Here is a 20108-nt window from a genome sequence, read left to right on the forward strand (position 1 = left end):
GGTGCTTGCCTGCAAAGCCAAAGGACCCTGGTTCAATTACACAGTACCCACATATAGCCCATGCACAAGGTGGTACATGCATCTGTCATTGCAGTGGCTAGAGGACCTGAGGTACTTGGTTCTTCCTCAATCTGCCTCTTTCTCTCTCTCTCTTACATACATACATACAAGATCAGCCTGGGCTACATATGAGACTGTCTCTTAAAAAAGAGAGCTGGAGAGATGTCTTAGTGGTTAAGGCACTTGCCTGAGAAGCCAAGGACCCAGGCTAAATTCCCCAGTACTCATGTAAACCAGATGCACAAGGTGGTGCACACATTTGGAGTCCATTTGTAGTAGCTAGAGACCCTGAGATACTCATACACAAACAGATAAAAATTTTTAAAAATATTTTATATTTGTTTATTTGACAGAGAAAGAGGGAAGGAGAAAGACAGACAGAATGGGCACGCCAGGGCCTCCAGCCAGTGCAAACGAACTCCAGATGCATGCGCCCCCTTGTGCATCTAGCTAACGTGGGTCCTAGGGAATCGAACCTGAGTCCTTTGGCTTTGTAGGCAAATGCCTTAACCACTAAGCAATCCCTCCAGCCATAAATTTAAAAAAAAAATTAAAGATTTCTTGGTGCCAGGCATACTGGTGCATGCCTTTAATCCTAGCTCTCAGTAGGCAGAGGTAGGAGGATGGCCATAAGTTCAAGGACACCTTGAGACTATACAGTAAATTCCAAGTCAGCGTGGGCTACAGTGAGACACTACCTCAAAAAACCATAAAGTTTCTTGGGAAGTAAACCCCTTGATCCACCTTCCTGATTAGCTCCTGGGTCACCAACTCTCAGATCCCCTGCTCCAGAGTTAGTAGATCATGCCTCCTGGTTCCCTCCCAACCTCCCAGTCCCTGGTCCCAATACCCCAACCCCTGATGCTGGCTTGGGGCTGCCTGGACCCTGTGTGCCTACTGCAGATACAGGCCCTTTGGTCCTCAACTCCCAGATCCCCTGCTACAAAGAGTGGGCAGAGTAAGTAGGCCAGAGCTCCTGGCTCCTTCCCCAATTCTCAGTTACCTGGTCCCCGTACCCCTGCAGCTCTGTTGGGGCTGCCTGGACCCTGCATGTGTGCTGATGAAGCAGGCCTTTGGCTCCACCTTCCTGATTGACCTGCCCCTAGGTCCCCAACTCCTGGATCCCCTGCTCCGGTGGTTGCACACTTGGAGTGAGTAGGCCAGAGCTCCTGGTTCATTCCCTACCTCCCAATTCCCTGGTCATGGTACTCCTGCTGCTGGCTTGGAGCATCCTGGTCCCTGCGTATGCTGTAGAAGAAGGCCTTTTGCTCTGGCTTCCTGATTGAGCAGCTAGCCCTTGGATCCCCAAATCCCTGTCCTCCTGAGCCAGAGAGTGCACAGACCACTGTAGGAGCTGGCCTCTTGCCCCTAGATCCCCAGCTTCCCCAACCCGATTCCTTTGTGTTGAAGAGTGCACACAAGCGGAGTGAGTAGGCCTGAGCTCTCAGTTCCCCGGGTACCTTTGATGTACTTGCAATCTCCATAATCTGTGCATCTGCAGTTCTAACCCATCCTACACCAATCCAGTTCATATTTAAAACAGAGCACTCACTGAAGATCCTACAAGGACAAACACTTGCTTCCCCTTAATAAAATAATACTTTTCCCTGAGATAGGCAGGCAGCAATGCAAAAATACAACACAAGTCAGAAAATGCAGAGATCTCCACCAAGGAGGTCTAGTCCTACAAGAAAGCCACCAATGAAATCATAGTGAAAACAGCAGAAATTGAATCACAATATGAAAACACAACAAGCTATGTGACAAATAATCAAAAGAACTGCTAAACTGGAAGGAAAGGATCAAAAAACCAACAATCACATCAGTGATACTGAGCAGAATCATCTCTTAGAGCACACAGCTTTTGTCACTAGGCTTAACTAAATTGAAAACCTGAGAAGCCTCAAAAGAGAGATAAATGTACTAAAGGTAAGTCAACAATTAGAGGATCTCAACAGCCAGCTGATTAACCTTAATGAAGATATGATCAAATGCAAAAATGAATTCCAGAAGTCATCAAGAAAATCAAACCTGAGGGCTGGAGAGATGGCTTAGCGGTTAAGTGCTTGCCTGTGAAGCCTAAGGACCCCGGTTCGAGGCTCGGTTCCCCAGGTCCCACGTTAGCCAGATGCACAAGGGGGCGCACGCGTCTGGAGTTCGTTTGCAGAGGCTGGAAGCCCTGGCGCGCCCATTCTCTCTCTCTCCCTCTATCTGTCTTTCTCTCTGTCTGTCCCTCTCAAATAAATAAATAAATAATTAAAAAAAAAAGAAAATCAAACCTGAAAATGAAATCATACCACAAAAAAAAGAGAGAGATGGACACAATGCAAAGCAACACAACATAAAAGAAAAATCAGAGCTCTCAGCTCGCCACCCTCCAGGGTTGCAGGTGCCATGTGACAGCCTGTGGGCCCGGGGCTCCCCTGCACAGCTACGGCCTGGACCAAGCCCGTGGGCATGGGGGAGGAGGGCCCCTGCAGGTGGGAGCCCCAAGGGGACCACGCCAGGAGAGCCCCTTCCTGCCCTGGTAATTTACAAGATTAAAATTAATGTGGTTGCTGATGGCTATGAACAAATACAGCTTTTATCCCAGGTGTGCCATTTTGAGGACTGAGATAGAGCTTAATCTATTAGAATAAAGGAAGTATGGAAAAGTCTGTATTTTATATAGCAAAAATGTAAGTCCCCAGATGGAATAAAGGCCTATTCAACATAGTAGACATTGATGGAAACATTTATACCCAGTCTGCTTGACGAGTTTCAAATGGACCCTTCCACTGAGAAATCAAGATGGCAGCCCACTGTGGGGAATTGAGGAGAATGGATTTATACAAGAATGCTGTGATAACGAACAACCAAGACAGGGTTCCTTTAACATGGATTTCATGAAGTGAATGATTCTTACCCAGCACAAATGGACAGTAAATTTGACTTTCTAAAGATACTTTTTGTATCATCCATGTTTTTGACATTTGGAGAAGATGGCACATTAATACAGATGGTTGTTTGTATGCTTGGAATTTCTTGCAATTTGATCTGACCTGATGGAATGTTAACTTCAATAAAATTTCTAACACTTAAAAAAAGGAAAAATCAAATAAAGCTTTTAAAAACCTCTCTAGAGGAGCCAGGCATGGTGGCACATGCCTTTAATCCCAACACTCAGGAGGCAGAGGTAGGAGGATCACCATGAGTTCAAGGCCACCCTGAGACTACATAGTGAATTCCAGGTCAGTCTGGGCTAGAGCAAAACCCTACCTCAAAAAAAAAAAAAAAAAAAAAACCACCTCTCTAGAATACCCACTAAGACAGTCAGTCATGTGGAAGACAGAACCTTCTAAGCTGAAAGACAAGACAGAAGAAACTGATCAGGAGCCCAAAAATATTGCCAAGTTCAAAAAATCATGGGAACAAAATACAGGGCAACTTTGGGATACACCAAAAGCAACCAAATATCCAGATCATGGGTACACCAGAAAGGGAAGAAATCCAGGCCAGAGGCATTAAGAGAACATACTCAACAAAATTATTTAAGAAAAATTTCCCAATCTCGCACAGGAGAGGCCCTTCCAGATACAAGAAGCTCACAGGGGCTGGAGAGATGACTTAGCAGTTAAGCGCTTGCCTGTGAAGACTAAGAATCCCAGTTCAAAGCCGGGTGTGGTAGCGCACACCTTTAATCCCAGCACTTGGGAGGCAGAGGTAGGAGGATTGCCATGAGTTCGAGGCCACCCTGAGACTCCATAGTGAATTCCAGGTCAGCCTGGGCTAGAATGAGACCCTACTTCAAAAAACCAAAAAAAAAAAAAAAAGAATCCCAGTTCAAGGATTCCCCAGGACCTATGTAAGCCAGATGCACAAGTTGGTGCATGCATCTGGAGTTCATCTGCAGTGGCTGGAGGCCAGGTGCACCCATTCTCTCTCTCCCTCCATCTCTGTCTGTTGCTCTCAAATAGATAAAACTAAATAAAATTAATTTTAAAAAAAGAAGCAGCAGCAGCAACTCACAGAACACCAAATAAGCAAGACCAAAGAAAAAACTCTCCAAGGCACATATAGTTAACCCTTAAAGCTAGAGGCGTCTAGGAAGGAGTACTTCAAAGTCTAAAACACTATGGCTTCCAACAAAAATGACTGTACCCAGCAAAAGTAGCCCTTATAATAGATGGTGAAAGGAAAAATTTCCATGAAAAAAGTCAGCTCTACAATTTTATGAACATAAATCCAAACCTACAGAAAATACTCCAGGGAATACTCCACACAGAAGAATCAAGACAATCTGAAGAGCCTACAGAAGATCACAACAACCAAAACTACAGCAGGCTCAAAAAAGTACAAAGCCCAAGAAAGCAACAAACCCCATAAAGCACCATATTATGGCAAGGATTAAATTGAATCTTACAGGTACAACCTTAAATATTAATGGTCTAAACTCACTTATAGAAAGACAAAAGTTAACAGGGTGGATCAGAAAAATGGACCCTTCTATCTGCTGTCTTCAAGAAACTCACCTCGTCACTTAAAGACAGACCTCCTCAAGGTGAAAGGATAGGAAATGGTATTCCAAGCAAATGGAAATATAAAACAAGTAGGTGTTACTATATTAGTATCTCAGAAAATAGGCATAAAACTAACAGTAACCAAAAAGGACAAAGAAAGCAACTTCTTATTCATCAAGGGAATGAACCAACATGAGGACATCACAATCAGAAATCTACATGCACCAAAGTTGCACCACAGTTTATTAAACAAAACTTATTGACAAGAAAACAAATAAACACCAACACCATTATAGTTGGGGACTTAAAATACCTCACTGTCATCAATAGGCAGATCATCCAAGCAGAAAACCAACAGGGAAAAAAAAAAGCTCAAACCACCAGAGACCACCTAGAGTTAACAGACATTGATGTAACTTTCTACCCCAGTTCTACAGACTACACAGTATTCTTAGCAGCCCACAGAACTTTCTCCAAAATAGATCATATATTAGGCCATAAAGCATGCTTCCATAAATTCAGGAAAATTGACGTAACTTCCTATATCTTATCAGAACACAATGCTTTAAAGCTAGAAATTAACAATGGATTAAAGACCTCAATACAAGACCTAAAACTCTTCAACTACTGGAAGAAAAAATAGGAGGAATTCACCATGGTAGGAGTGGGGAAAGACTTCCTGAACAATACTCCTGTAGCCTAGAAAATTTAACAATCTCTTAACCAGTGGGAGGGATCTCATGAAGCTAAAAAGCTTTTGCAGAAACATACCATAAGCAGACGTAACAGATTACCCACAGAATGGGAGAGAATTTCACCAGCTATACTACTGACAGAGGCCTAGTATCTACAATCTATAAAAAACTCAAAAAAATTAAACAAAGCCAGACGTGGTGGTGAACTCCTTTAATCCCAGCACTCAGGAGGCAGAGGTAGGTGAATCACCATGAGTTCAAGGCCACCCTGAGACTACATAGTGAGTTCTAGGTCAGCCTGGACTATATAGTGAGACCTACCTCGAAAAAGCAAAATAAATAAATAAATAAATAAAAGAAAGAAAGAAATCAAACAACCCACTGAAAAAAATGTGATAACCGAATAGGGAGTTCTCAAAAAAAAAGAAATACAATTGGCTGACACACACTTAAGGAAATGTTCAACACTGGGCCAGAGAGACAGCTTAGTGGTTAAGGTGCTTGCCTGCAAAGCCTAAGGACCCATGTTCGACTCTCCAGATCACACCTAAGCCAGACACACAAAGGTGAGGCAAGCGCAAGGTCACACATGCCCATTAGGTGGCACAAGCATCTGGAGTTCATTAGCCCTGGCTGAGGCTCTGGTGCACCAAATATTCTCTCTTTCTCAAAATAAATAAATAAATAAATAAAAGATGGCCGGATGTGGTGGTACATGCCTTTAATCCCAGCACTTGGGAGGCAGAGGTAAGAGGATCACTGTGGGTTCGAGGCCACCCTGTGGAATTCACCCATAGTGAATTCCAGGTCAGTCTGAGCTAGAGTGAGAACTTACCTCGAAAAATCAGGAAAAAAAAAAGAAAAAGAAATAAACAAATAAAATAAGAAAATGTTCAACATCCCTAACCATCAGGGAAACACAAATCAAAACAACTATGAGATTCCATCTTACACTAGTAAGGATGGCAATCATTAATTAAAAAATCAAATGACAACAAATGTTGGCAAGGATGTGGAGAAAGAGAAACCCCCATTTGCTGTTGGTGGGAATGCAAACTTGTACAACCATATGGAAATAAATATGGAGATACCTGAAAAGGATGAATATAGAACTACCAACAGACCCAGTTTCTCTTACTGAGCATTTACCCTCAATGTTCCATGCTTCACTACAGAGGTATTTGCTCAACCATGTTTACAGCAGGGAGTGGATACCAAAGCTGGAGAGGTAAAGACAGGTAATCCTCAGGGCTTACTGGCTAGTTAAGTCTAGCCAACTTGGTTAATTCTGAACCAACGAGAGATTCTAATATCCAAAATGTGGAAGGTACCTGAAAAGATCAACATCGAAGGTTGTCCTTTGACCTCTACATATGCATGCACACACATGCATAAATATATATAAGCGCATTTAAAAAACAAACTAAACACAGCTATACATGGTGGTACAACACCTCTAAAGTCAGCATTTGGGTTCTGAGGCAGGAAAATCCTGAATTCAAGATCAGCCTGAGCTACAAGAAAGACCTGTTTTGAAAAAATATTCCTTCTTCATCTATATACTGCATTCTTCATGCTTTACCAAGCTACAAACCTAGCAAAAGCTTGGTATTAAGTCTCTAACATAAACTTGCTGTCATGCAGAACTGCCAACTGTCTGCATGTGATTGAAAGACTGAATACTGGGGGCAACAGAGCATGCAAGAACAAAGTGAAAGAAACTCTCAGAGCCCTATCCAAAATAAACGTGTACAAGAATCCTGCTAAGCAGCCACAATGTATACTCCAAGTCACCAAGGATTTCTGTTCATTTTTTCTCCATTCTCCATACTAGCAATTATAACAGCATATAGCAGGTGTACAATAAAACTGAATATATGAATTAATTTCGTTTTTTCAATATTTATTTCATGGACAAAAAATAAGAATCCTTCCTAATTCAAAAACTGCGGACTACTTTTGGGGGAGGGGTAGTATTTGAAGTAGGGTCTCACTCTAGCCCAGACTGATTTGGAACTCACTCTGTAGTTCCAGGCTGGCTTCAAACTCACAGTGATCCTCCTACTTCTGAGTGCTGTGATTAAAGGCATGTACCACCACACCCAGCTTGAAGATATTTAAAGGCTATACTGTAATTACAACCAAATTTGTAACCTGCCTTTTTGAAATTTTCTAATACTGGAGCTGGAGAGATAGCTCAGTGGTTAAAGGTGTTTTGTTTTGATTTTTTTAAATTACTGATTGAAAAATTTTGTCAAAGAACACTAGTTCCTACAGGAAAAATTGAAAAAAATTAATATCTACAATTTTGATCTATATCTCTGTCTCCCTACCTAAATTTCTGTCAAATACAGAAATATTACTAACAAGAAATCAGGGGCTAGAGACGTAGATGGCTTATAGGTTAAGGTACTTGCCTATGAAGCCTAAGGACACAGGTTTGATTCCCCAGTTCCCATGTAAGCCAGATATACATGGTGATGCATGTATCTGGGGTTGTTTGCAGTGGCTAGAGGCCCTTGCATGCCCATTCACTCCCCCCTTTCCCACTTCCTCTCCCTCTCTATCAGCCTTTCTCTCTCAAATAAATTTTAAAAAAAATTTAAAACGAAATCAGAAAAGATTAATTTTATAGCCAAACCAAAACCAAAGTAAAACCAGAATGCACTTTTAACCATCTAAGAACAGCAGAATTTCCGTAACTTTCTTCTTTTTCCTTCCAGTTTTTTTGAGGTAGGGTTTCACTCTATCCTGGAAGTCACTCCATACATACAGGCTGACCTCAAACTTATGGTGCTCCTTCTACCTCAGCCTCCCGAGGGCTGGGATGTACCAACACACCTGGACTCGTAACTTTCTAGTACAGAATTCTTTTAAGGAATACTAGCAATTTTTCAAATAAATGTAATATTATCCATGGCATTCAAATGTCCTGGACATATGATAAGAAGACCCATATTTTGTCAATGCTTTCTGTTTCATGAAGATCCAAATGTTGGGCTGGAGAAATGGCTTAGTGGTTAAGTGCTTGCCTGTGAAGCCTAAGGATCCTGGTTCAAGGCTCAATTGCCCAGGACCCACGTTAGCCAGATGCACAAGGGGGCACATGTGGCTGGAGTTCGTCTGTAGTGGTAGGAAGCCCTGGTGCGCCCATTCTCTCTCTCTCTGCCTCTTTCTCTGTCTGTAGCTCTCAAATAAATAAATAAAATAAACAAAAATAAACTTTAAAAAAAGATCCAAATGTTTCTTTCATTGCTAACTTCCACCTATATGCCTAAAATGCAAAGCATTACCCTTCTTTTCCTTTGCTTAGTCTCTTCATTATAAAGGAAGAACAGTAAAAGGTTAAGACTTACTTCTTGATGCAGTTGGTCATGAGAAGATGGACATCTTGTCTTTCATCCAATAGCAGCATTGCTCCTAAATACCCAATTCGTTTGTCTGTAAATTTTTGTGAGGCAATAAGCTTGAGGCACTCCAACTGCAAAAAAAAAAAAAAAAAAAGAGGGGGGTAGGGAGGGAAGTGAGGGTGAAAATGGGTGGAGAAGAAAATCAAATTAAGAGCTTGCAAGCAATGTTTTTTATCCAGGGTTCACAGATACTAACGCATATAAGCCTGCATCATCAAACTACCTAAGTAAGGGAGGACAACAATCCATTGAATATACGTTTTTTGACACAAGGTCTCATGTAGCTCAGGCTGGCCTTAAACTCATTATGCAGCAGAAAATGACCTTGTATATCTGATCCCTAAGCCTCTACCTCAAAACTTCTGGATATTTTTTAAATATTTTATTTTTATTTACTTATTTATGAGAGAGAGAGAGAACAGAGGGAGGGAGGGAGGGAGGGAGGGAGGGCGGGCAGACGGACGGGAGAAAGGGAGGGAGGGAGGGAGGGAGGGAGGAAAGGAGTACCAGGATGTCTAGCCCCTGCAAATGAACTCCAAATGCATGTATCACCATGTGCATCTGGCTCACATGGGTTCTGGGGACTCAAACCTGGATCCTTATGCTTCAAAAGCAAGTGCCTGAACCACTAAACCATTTCTCCAGCCCTGGATTTTAATAATAGTAAACAGGAGCCGGGTGTGGTGGTACACGCCTTCAATACCAGCACTTGTGAGGCAGAGATAGGAGTATCACCGTGAGTTTGAGGCCATCCTGAGACTACATAGTGAATTCCAGGTCAGCTTGAGCTAGTGAGACCCTACCACAAAAAAAAAAAAGAACAACCAAGAAATTTAAAAATTTAAGAAAATAATACTAAACAGAATAGGTCATATTTTGAGGTCATATACAGCTCTCACTACCCAAATGATCTGCAAGCATGAACTTAGTTCTTTATTTTGTTTTGTTTTGTTTTTTGAGGTAAGGTCTCAGTCTATCCCAGGCTGACCTGGAATTCACTCTGCATTCTCAGGGTGACCTCGAACTCATGGGAATCCTCCTACTTCTGCCTCCTGAGTGTTGGGATTAAAGGCATGCACCAACACACCTGGCTTGAACTTAGTTCTAGTTTCATACAAACAAGCAAAGTATTCTAAGATATACTACTAAACCCTAGCTGATATTAAATGAGCACCTAATGCATATGCTTAAGATATGGTTCCTATTTTGACAATCAAACTCATCAAGTGGAAACATATTGAAGCACAAACAAGTATCCTAAACATCAGAAAGGTAGAAATGATGAACAAAAAGCAAAGCTAACTTTAATATCATGTGGGAAGCACTAAATTAGGACTTAAACCAAGAAATCAAACACACAAAATCCAGGGAAAACCACAGTAGTGCTAATAACCTAAACTTTTGTATGACTGCTTCTTTATATAATTAGTAATAAAGCACTTGTCTAGCATGTATGAGGTCCTAGGTTCAATATTCAATACCACAAAATAATAATTACAATTATTAAATAATTCTTTAGGGCCTAAGAATCTACATAGTTAAATCTGCCCCTTCTTGAACTTAATAATAGCTTTGATGTACTTTATCATTTATCTGGACAAATGAAGAAATGGCCAAGTGGCTGAGGAGATGGCTCAGCAGTCAAAGGCACTTGCTTGAAAAGCCTGAAGGCCTAAGTTCCCCAGGACACACTTAAGGCCCGATACACAAAATGGCACATGTGTCTGGTATGGCCATTCTTTTTCATTCCCATTATCATTCTCTCATTCATTCATTCATTCATTCATATTCTCATTCTCTTTTTCCTTGCAAATAAATAAATACAATATTTTAAAATAAAGTATTGTATTGTATTTATTTATTTAATTTGAGAATGGCAGACAGACAGAGAAAGAGGCAAATAGATAGTGAATGGGTGTGCCAGGGCCTCCAGCCACTGCAAACAAACTCCAGACGCGTGTGTGCCCCTTGTGCATCTGGCTTATGTGGCTCCTGGGAAATCCAGCCTCGAACCGAGCTCCTTAGGCTTCACAGGCAAGCGCTTAACCACTAAACCATCTCTACAGCCCCAAAATACATCATTAACAGAAACAATAGACATCCCACAGAATGTGATAAAATTTTCACCAGCTACAGCTCTAACAAAGGTCTAGTATCTAGAATCTAAAAAAAAAAAAAAATTTTTTTAAACTAAATAAAAAAAAAAAATCAAGCAACCCAATCAAAAAATGAAGTGGCTGGAAGCCCCAGCACACCCATTCTCTCTATATATCTGCCCCTCCTCTCTTCCTCCCCCCATTCTCTCTCTTTCTCAAATAAATTAAATATTTTAAAATATTATTTTATTATTCCATCTTAATGGTGCTAGGGATCAAACCAGAGCCACTGTATGCCACGCTAGCTGCACACCAGTAAGCTACACTCCCAATACCATGTAAGTATCTATCTCTAACAGAAAATTCAGCAGAAATCCTTTAAGACCACAGTGAACATATCACCACCAAGTTAAAAGAAAACTTACTCCAAGCCCTATAAACAAAGTCAAAAGGCAAATGCAACCTTGGAGAAAATATCAGCAGGCAAGAGAGATGGCTCAGCAGTTAAGGCATGCTTGCAAAGCCTAAGGACCCAAGTTCCATTCCACAGTGCCCACATATAGCCAAATATACAAGGTGGCACATGCATTTGGAGTTTGTTTGCAATGGCTAGAGGCCCTGGCTCACCCACTCATTCTCTATTTCTCTCTCTCACTTGCAAATAAATAAATAAAATATTTTTAAAAAAAATTCATCTAAGGGCAACGGCTAGAGACCCTGGTATGCCCATTCTCTATCTGCTTCTTTCTTTCTTTCAAACAAAAAAACATATATTAAAAAAAAAAAAAAAAACCTGAAGAAGAAGACAGCAAGGACCAGCTGAGCAGTTGCTGAAGGACAACACAAACAGGACCAGCTGAGCAGCTTCAGTACAACTCCACACATCTTATAAAACTTCCCATCACCCAACCGTAAGGACCATAAACCTCCAGAGAACTCATTCAACACAACCCCCCACCCCGCACCCCCGCTGCACAGCATCCAGCTCAGCCAATTAGAACACCAGACCCACAGTGCAACAGAGAGGGATCAAGGTGGGAATTCAGCATTGGTGAGATTAGAAGCTATCCCAAAAGGTAACAGGGCCTACTTAACAAAGGCAGGTACACAGGCCTGCACTGGAAGTGCTAATCTCTTTCCAAGTCAGGGCAGGTTATGTGATAACATATTCTTGGTTGGCTTTACCATTCTCAAATAAGATGCATTTTGGGGTTGACTACTGTTGCCTTTGATGTTTCCTGATTTATAGGGCCTTTGTCTTATTCTTCTGAAATTGGGGGCAGGATCTGACTTAGTCCCAGGCTAACCTGGAACCCATTTCACACAAGAAATCTCAACCTCCCAGTTGACAAAATTAAAAGTGTGGGGCAGGACAGAACTTTAGGGACTTTGGCTTTATTAGATTATCTCTTTGTTTTAATCCCCACTACTGCATAAATACTCCGTGCTGGATTGGACTGAAGGTATATATTACTCACTTGTATTTTAAAATTTGCCAGTTAACTGTTCCACCCAGTATACCAGAACACTTGAACAGCACAAACTCAACACCTAGGGTCACTTCTGCTGTTTCCCTGGAGTATGAGAGCTACACCTGGCACCTTAAACTACAATCTTAAAGATATATAAAACTGAGGCTGGAGGGATGGCATTGTGGTTAAGGGATTAAAGCCAAAGGACACAGGTTCAATTCCCCAGGACCCACATTAGCCAATTGCACAAGGAGGTGCATGCATCTGGAGTTTGTTTGCAGTGGCTGGAGGCCCTGCACCCATTCTCTCTCTCCCCCCCCTCTTTCTATGTCAAATAAATAAATAAAATATTAAAAAATGAAAAATACTTCTATGTGAGTATAAGAAAACTCAGTAGCAGAGGCATGTGTCTAGAGTTCATATGCAGTGGCTTGAAGCCCTAGCGTGCCATTTTCTCTCGCGCGCATTCTCTCTATGTCTCTCTCTCTCTCTCTCTCTCTCTCTCATACACACACACACACACACACACATATACATATATGTCCCCCCTTCTGTGTCCTTCTCAAATAAATAAAAACATATTTTAAAGCAAGAAACTTGTAATAGAAGGAACATATCTCAACGTAATAAAGGCTATTTAAGACAAACCTACAGCCAGCATAATATAAATGGCAAAAAACTTGAAACTTTTCCACTAATATCAGGAACAAGAGAAGGGTGTCCACTGTCCCCATTTTGGTTTAATACAGTACTAAAAATCTTAGCTATAGCAATAAGGCAAGAGACACACATAAAGGGGAGGATTTAAGAGGATAGATAGTGTATATATGTAAGTAGAAAAACAGATTACTTGGGGTTGAAAGCCCTAAGTGAGATCAGGGTAAGAGACTGAGTAAAGGAAGGGTGGGGGAATGGTTAAGCAAAATCTAAGAGGGTATGAATAAGTCATATGGAGCTGGGTGTGGTGGCTCATGCCTTTAATCCCAGCACTTGGGAGTCAGAAGTAGGAGGATCACTGTGAGTTCAAGACCATCTTAGTTGGAGCTGGAGAGATGGCTTAGCGGTTAAGCGCTTGCCTGTGAAGCCTAAGGACCCCGGTTCCAGGCTCAGTTCCCCAGGTCCCACGTTAGCCAGATGCACAAGGGGGCGCACGCGTCTGGAGTTCATTTGCAGAGGCTGGAAGCCCTGGCGCGCCCATTCTCTCTCTCTCCCTCTATCTGTCTTTCTCTCTGTGTCTGTCTCTCTCAAATAAAAAATTTAAAAAAAAAAAAAAAAAGACCATCTTAGCACTACATAGTGAGTTCCAGGTCAGCCTCAAAAATATCCTTGAAACTGAAAATTTTCTAGTAACAAACTATGGCTTCTGGATACACCATTGTCCAAAACAGTAGGTTTCTATATGACTTTTTTTTCCTTTTTTTTTTTTTGGGGGGGGGGGAGTCATGAGCCCTAGGTGTAAAGCCTGCTAGTATCTGGCTAGATGCATATACTATGCTCACCAAACTGCCTTGTAAGCACTTTTCTTAATGGTCATACCCATATATTAATGCTACTTTCACTTCTGGTTAGAGAAGTTTCTCTTTTCAGATGGTGGTGACCTCTGAGATGACTCAAAAGATACCATAGTGCTGGGAAGAAGTGACAGAGGACTGCTCAACACTAAGGCATCTCTATCACACCTTCCAGCCTTCCAGGGCTCAGAGGTGGCAGAAAGAATGCAAGAGCCAAAGGAAGGATAGGACTCCTTACAATGCACTCTTCCAGACACAAAATGGCCTGCAATATCCATGACCTCACAGTGCCCGGCACTACCTACACAAGACCAGTATAACAGGAGGAAAAGATGATGACATCAAAATAAGAGAGAGATTGATTGAGAGGGAGAGGGTATGTAATGAAGACTGGAGTTGTGAAGAGGAAGGGAATTATCATTATTTATTGTCTGTAATTATGGAAGTTACCAATAATTAAAAAATATTTTTAAAAAACCTATTAATCCAGGAGTGGTGGTGCATACCTTTAATCTTAACATCTCAGCACTTGGGAGGCAGAGATAGAAGAATCACCATGAATTCAAGGACAACCCGTGACTATATAGTGAATTCCAGGTCAGCCTGGGCTAGAGCAAGAGACTACCTTGGGGGGAGGGATTATTACACAGGGGGCTGGAGAGATGGCTTACTGGTTATGGTGCTTGCCTACAAAGCCTAAGGACCCAGGTTCAATTACCCAGAACCCATGTAAGCCAGACGCACAAGGTGGCACATGTATCTGGAGTGCATTTGCGGTGGTTGGAGGCCCTGGCATGCCCATTTTCTCTATTCTTTCTCTCTCTGTGTCTCCCTCTCTCTCAAATAAATAAATAAAATATTTAAAATAAATTGTTACATAGCCAGGTGAGTTCAAGGCCAGCCTGAAATTACAGAGTGAGTTGCAGGTCAACCTGGGCTAGAATAAGACCCTACCTTGAAAAAACAAAAGAAAAACAATAACCAGGTATGCTGACACATGTCTTTAATCTCATCTTTTGGGAGGCAAAAGTAGGAGGACTGCCATGAGTTCAAGGCCACCCTGAGATTACATAATGAATTCCAGGTCAGCCTGGAGTAGAACAAGACCCTACCTCAAAAACAAACAAGAGCTGGGTGTGGTGGTGTATGCCTTTAATCCCAGCACTTGGGAGGCAGAGGTAGGCAGATGGCCATGAATTTGAGACTACCCTGAGACTACATAGTGAATTCCAGGTTAGCCTGAGACCCTACCTGAAAAACAAAAAACAAAAACAACAACAAAAAAACAAGAAAACATGATGATGACAATATAAAAACTGACACAAGATACAGACAGAGAGAAGGTCTGATCTATTTACAATACAAAAACATTAAACCTCTGACTCAGCAATTCTTTAAAAAATTTATACTTATTCACAGGTAGAAAATAATGGATATTATTCAATTTTATTATCTGAAATACCAAGAATAAAAACAAGTGCCCATTAAAAAGAAATTAATTTAATAAATAGTAATTTAATAAATAGTAATTAATTTAATAAATAGTAATTTGAGGGGCGGAGGGAGGGAGGGAAAGCAAATGAGACCACTCTATTTTTTGTGGAACTACAGTCAGCCAGGCAAGCACTCTATCACTGAGTCATCCTCAGGTCCAAAGGACACTCTTTATGAGTAAGTTTTTTTATACATTAGTATGGGTTAATCGTAAGGACAGATCAATGAGTAGGCAATGTAAGCAGTATGTCACAATGACCTATAGATGTATCTATAAGAAAGTTTAAGAAACTGACACACCAGTTGCCTACAGAGAATCTAAGTGATGGAAAAACAAGGATAGAATGGAGCTTTATCATGAACCAACTATAATTATCCATCCCAAAGAAAAATAGTAGCTGACTAAGAAGGAAAAAACTAAATTAAAAATTGAAAGGACTTGGGCTTAAAAAAGCTAATACATGGAGGAAGAACCACTTAGAGGAAGTCTTTCCTCTCTAAAGTTTAATAGTGTGTGTGTGTGTGTGTGTGTGTGTGTGTGTGTATACATATATATATATATATATATATATATATATACACATATGTATATACATATACACACACATACATATGTATGTATGTATATATATTGCATACAGATATACATATATATATATACATATACACACACACACACACACACATATAATTTACTTTTATTTGAGGGGAAGAGAAAAAAAAACAGAGAGAGAGAGAATGGGCAAGACAGGGACTCTAGTTACTGCAAACAAACTCCAGACACATGTGCCACCTTGTATATCTGGCTTATGTGTTACCTAGTGCATGTGGTTTTATATGGGTAGTGGGGAATCAAACCTGTGTCCTTAGGCTTCACAGGCAAGAACCTTAACCACTAAGCCATCTCTCCCCAAAATACTAAGAAAAAAAAACTGAGGGGCAGGAGAGATGGCTCAGCAATTAAGGTGTTTGCCTGTAAAGCCTAACGACCTGAGTTCATTACCCAATATGCGCTTAGCCAGATGTACAAAGGGGGACATGCATCTGGAGCTTCGTTTGTAGTGGACAGAGACCCTGGCCCACCCATTCTCATTCACATTCTCACAGTCTCTCTCCTCCCTCCCTTCCTTCCTAGTTACCTCCCTCCTACCCTCTCTGTACCCCCACTCTAAGGTAGTTGCGTGCACCTTTAAAGCCAGCACTAGGGAGGCTGAAGTAGGAGGATCACTGTGAGTTCAAGGCCAGTCTGAGACTACATAGTGAATTCCAGGTCAACCTGGGCTAGAGTGAAACCCTACCTCAAAAAAAAAAAAAAAACCAAAACCTGAGGGACTGGAGTTGCCGTAGTGGTTAAAGTGCTTGCCTGTGAAACCTAAGGACACAGGTTCGATTCCCCACTACCCATATAAAACTAGATGCACTAGGTAACACATGCATCTGGAGTCCTTTTGCAGTGACTAGAGGCCCTGGCATGCACATCCCCCCTCCCCACTTCTCTTCTCTCTCAAGTAAATAAATGAAATAGTTTTTTTTTTTTTTGAGGTAGGGTCTCACTCTAGTCCAGGCTGACCTGGAATTAACTCTGTAGTCTCAGGGTGGCCTTGAACTCACGGCGATCCTCCTACCTCTGCCTCCCGAGTGCTGGGATTAAAGGCATGCGCCACCACGCCCGGCCCTGAAATAGTTTTTAAAATGAGTTTTAGAATAGTCCTATTTTTAAAAAGGGAGGGGGGCTGGAGAAATGGCTTAGCAGGTAAGATGCTTGCCTGCAAAGCCGAAGGACCTTGGGTTCGATTCCCCAGGACACACTTAAGCCAGATGCACAAGGTGGCTCATGCATCTGGAGTTCATCTGCAGTGGCTAGAGGCCCTGGCATGCCTATTCTCTCTCTCTCTCTCTCTCTCTCTCTCTGCCTTTCTCTCAAATAAAAAAAAAATTAATTAAAAAAAGCACATATAAGCCAAGCGTGGTGGTAAATACCTTTAAAATTCCAGCATTTGTGAGCCAGACAGAGGTAGGAGGATTGCCATGAGTTAGTGGCCACCCTGAGACTACATAGTAAATTCCAAGTCAGCCTGAGCTAGAATGAGACACTACCTCAAAAACAAAACGTATATAGATAGATAGATAGATAGATAGATAGATAGATAGATAGATAGATAGATAGATATGTGTATCTATATACATATATACATATACAGATAGATATAGATAGATATATAATTTGACACATTTAACACTAGAATCTTATGAAAATACAATTTCAGTAAATGGGAAGGGCAGTCTTTCTAAAATACCTTAATCTATGAATAATTCCTATGTTATTATATTACAATTGCTGCAGGTGTTTGGTGGGGCTTGATGAAAAGCATGTGCTCCTAATATCTAATGACCACCATGGCTATGCTTTTTTTCTGCAAACTCTCACTTTGTATGTCATCCACTATCAAATTCTCCTTTGTCAAGATTGTTCAGCATCTGCCTAAATATAACTGCTTTACCATAGCAATCTCTCCTCTCTCTTCCTGGCATCCCAGATAACTGACAATGAACTCTTTCCTATTTTATTTTTTTTTTTTTTGTACTTACTTCTAAAAGTATGAGGTTCTGTTGTGAGATGCTATGGTTACCACTAGAGCTTGATCTCTAAAACATTTTTCTCTATCTAATTTAGTAAATTCCTATAGCATACCAACCAATGAGTTAGACATTTTCACTGATTTAAAGGGTATATATTTTTTAAAAAGCCATTCTGGGGCTGGAGAGATGGCTTAGTGGTTAAGACGCTTACTTGCAAAGCCAAAGGACCCAGGTTCAATTCCCCATGACCCACATTAAGTCAGATGCACAAGGTGGCACATGTGTCTGGACTTTGTTTGCAGGGGCTGGAGTCCCCAACACACCCATTCTCGAAAGAAGGGAGGGAGGGGCGAGAGAAAAGAAAGAGAAGAGAAAGACAGCAAGCTAGCCATTCTGGTCATACACCTTTAATGCCAACACTCAAGAGGCCAAGGTAGAAGGATCACCATGACTTTGAGACCAGCCTGGGTAACACAGTAAGTTTCAGGTCAGCCTGGGCTAGAGTGAGACCCTATCTTGGAAAAAAAAAAATAAAATGTGTTCAAATGAAATATATATAGAACACAGTTTGGGGGCTGGAAAGAACGCTCAGCAGTTAAAGACACTTCTATGCAAAGACCAATGGCCCAGAGTTCAATTTCCTAATATTTATGTAAAGCTAGACTCACATAACAGTTTTACAAATGATACTATGAAAATAAGCATACCACAGTCCATCCTCACACCCAGCAAAACTGCTACGCACTGCTCATGGCCATCTCCAGAAAACAAGACCATGCTGCAAACTTAATAACCCTCTTTCCCACAGTTCTTATATTCCACAATACTAAGTAGAGTGCCAATTTGTTAATGGAGGAGGGGGGTAAAACAGACTTTGAAGAATAGAACACTCCTTGAGCATTCAGCCCCCTTCAAAAGACTACATTCTTTCTGTGGTTCCAAAGCAGGTCATCTGGCCCAATCTCAATGGCTGTAATCTCTCAGTTGCAACGAAACAGGCAGCAGCTTTGGTCTAAAGATTTCTTTCTGTGCCATATCCCTCTGCCCACATTGGTCCATTCCTATGCAAAGCAACCCTGTACAACTTCTCAGGACACAGGCATAACAGAAAGCCTCTCACACAAACTGCTTCTAGCACAGTCCAAGCAAAGCTCGTTCTCACCCTCAGATGCCAAACCTCAGAGTCCATAGTTTAAATTCAGGTCTTTCAACTCTGACCAGAATAATACATCAAACTGTACTTACAGCACTGCAAGGTGTCTCTTAGGCCAAGGTTTCAAATCCTTCCACATTCCTCTTGAAAATCAGCTCCAAAAGGCCAAAGCCACAGTCAGGTGTCTAGCAGCAACCCCACTCCTGGTACCAACATTACTATTGTAGTCAGCTTTGCATTGCTGGTAGAAATCACCCAACCAAGAGCAGCTTGTGGGGGAAAAAAGGGTTTATTTTGGCTTATAAGCTCGAGGGAAGTTCAATGATGGGAGGAGGAAAAGGATGGCATGAGCAGAGGGTGGACATCAGCCCTTGGCCAACATAAGGTGGACAATACCAACAGGAGAGTATGTCAAACACTAGCATGGGGAAACTAACTATAACACCCATAAGTTTGCCCCCAACAATACACTGTCTCCAGGAGCTATTAATTCCCAAATCTTTATCAGCTGTGAACCTAGCATTCAGAACACCTAAGTTTATGGAGGACACCTGAATCAAGCCACCACAGGGTCATATTATTTTTTCTTTTTTTAATTTTTTAAAACTTATTTTTGAGAGAGAGAAAGGATTGAGAGAGAGAGAGAGAGAGAGAGAGAGAGAGAGAGAGAGAGAGAGAAAATGTGTGCCAGGACTTCCAGCCCCTGAAAACAAACTCTGGACGCATGTGCCACCTTGTACATCTGGCTTATGTTGTTCCTGAAAAATTGTATGTGGGTCCTTAGGCTTTGAAGAGAATCACCTAAACCACTAAGCTATCTTTCCAGCCCTCATTTTTGGGTGTGTGGGTTTTTTTTTTTTTGTTTGTTTGTTTGTTTTTTGGTTTTTTGAGGTAGTGTTTCAACTCTAGCTCAAGCTGACCTGGAATTCACTCAATAGTCTTAGGATGGCCTCAAACTCACGGCAATCCTCTGCCTCGTGTGTGCTGGGATTAAAGGCGTGTACTACCACAACCGGCTCTTCATGTTTTTAAGATAGTCTCACTATATAGCCTAGTCAAACCTCTACTTTGCAGCAATTCTCCTATCTCAGCCTAAGGGCTGAGACTACAGGCATATACCATTATGCCCAGCTCTTCA

At 41.4% G+C, this 20108-nt stretch overlaps 1 protein-coding gene across 3 annotated transcripts in view; it reads right to left on the reverse strand.

The window, feature by feature from the left end:
* Ap1g1 (adaptor related protein complex 1 subunit gamma 1) overlaps positions 1-20108 on the reverse strand; it is a 122170-nt gene that overhangs the window by 61007 nt on the left and 41055 nt on the right. For all 3 annotated transcript variants that reach the window (XM_004659555.3, XM_045146608.1, XM_045146601.1), the window contains one exon: positions 8611-8735. In XM_004659555.3, coding sequence (XP_004659612.1) covers positions 8611-8735 — 125 coding nt within the window. The remainder of the gene's footprint in view (positions 1-8610; positions 8736-20108) is intronic.

The sequence above is a fragment of the Jaculus jaculus genome, chromosome 1, assembly GCF_020740685.1.
Source record: "Jaculus jaculus isolate mJacJac1 chromosome 1, mJacJac1.mat.Y.cur, whole genome shotgun sequence".
Classification (NCBI taxonomy): Eukaryota; Metazoa; Chordata; class Mammalia; order Rodentia; family Dipodidae; genus Jaculus; species Jaculus jaculus.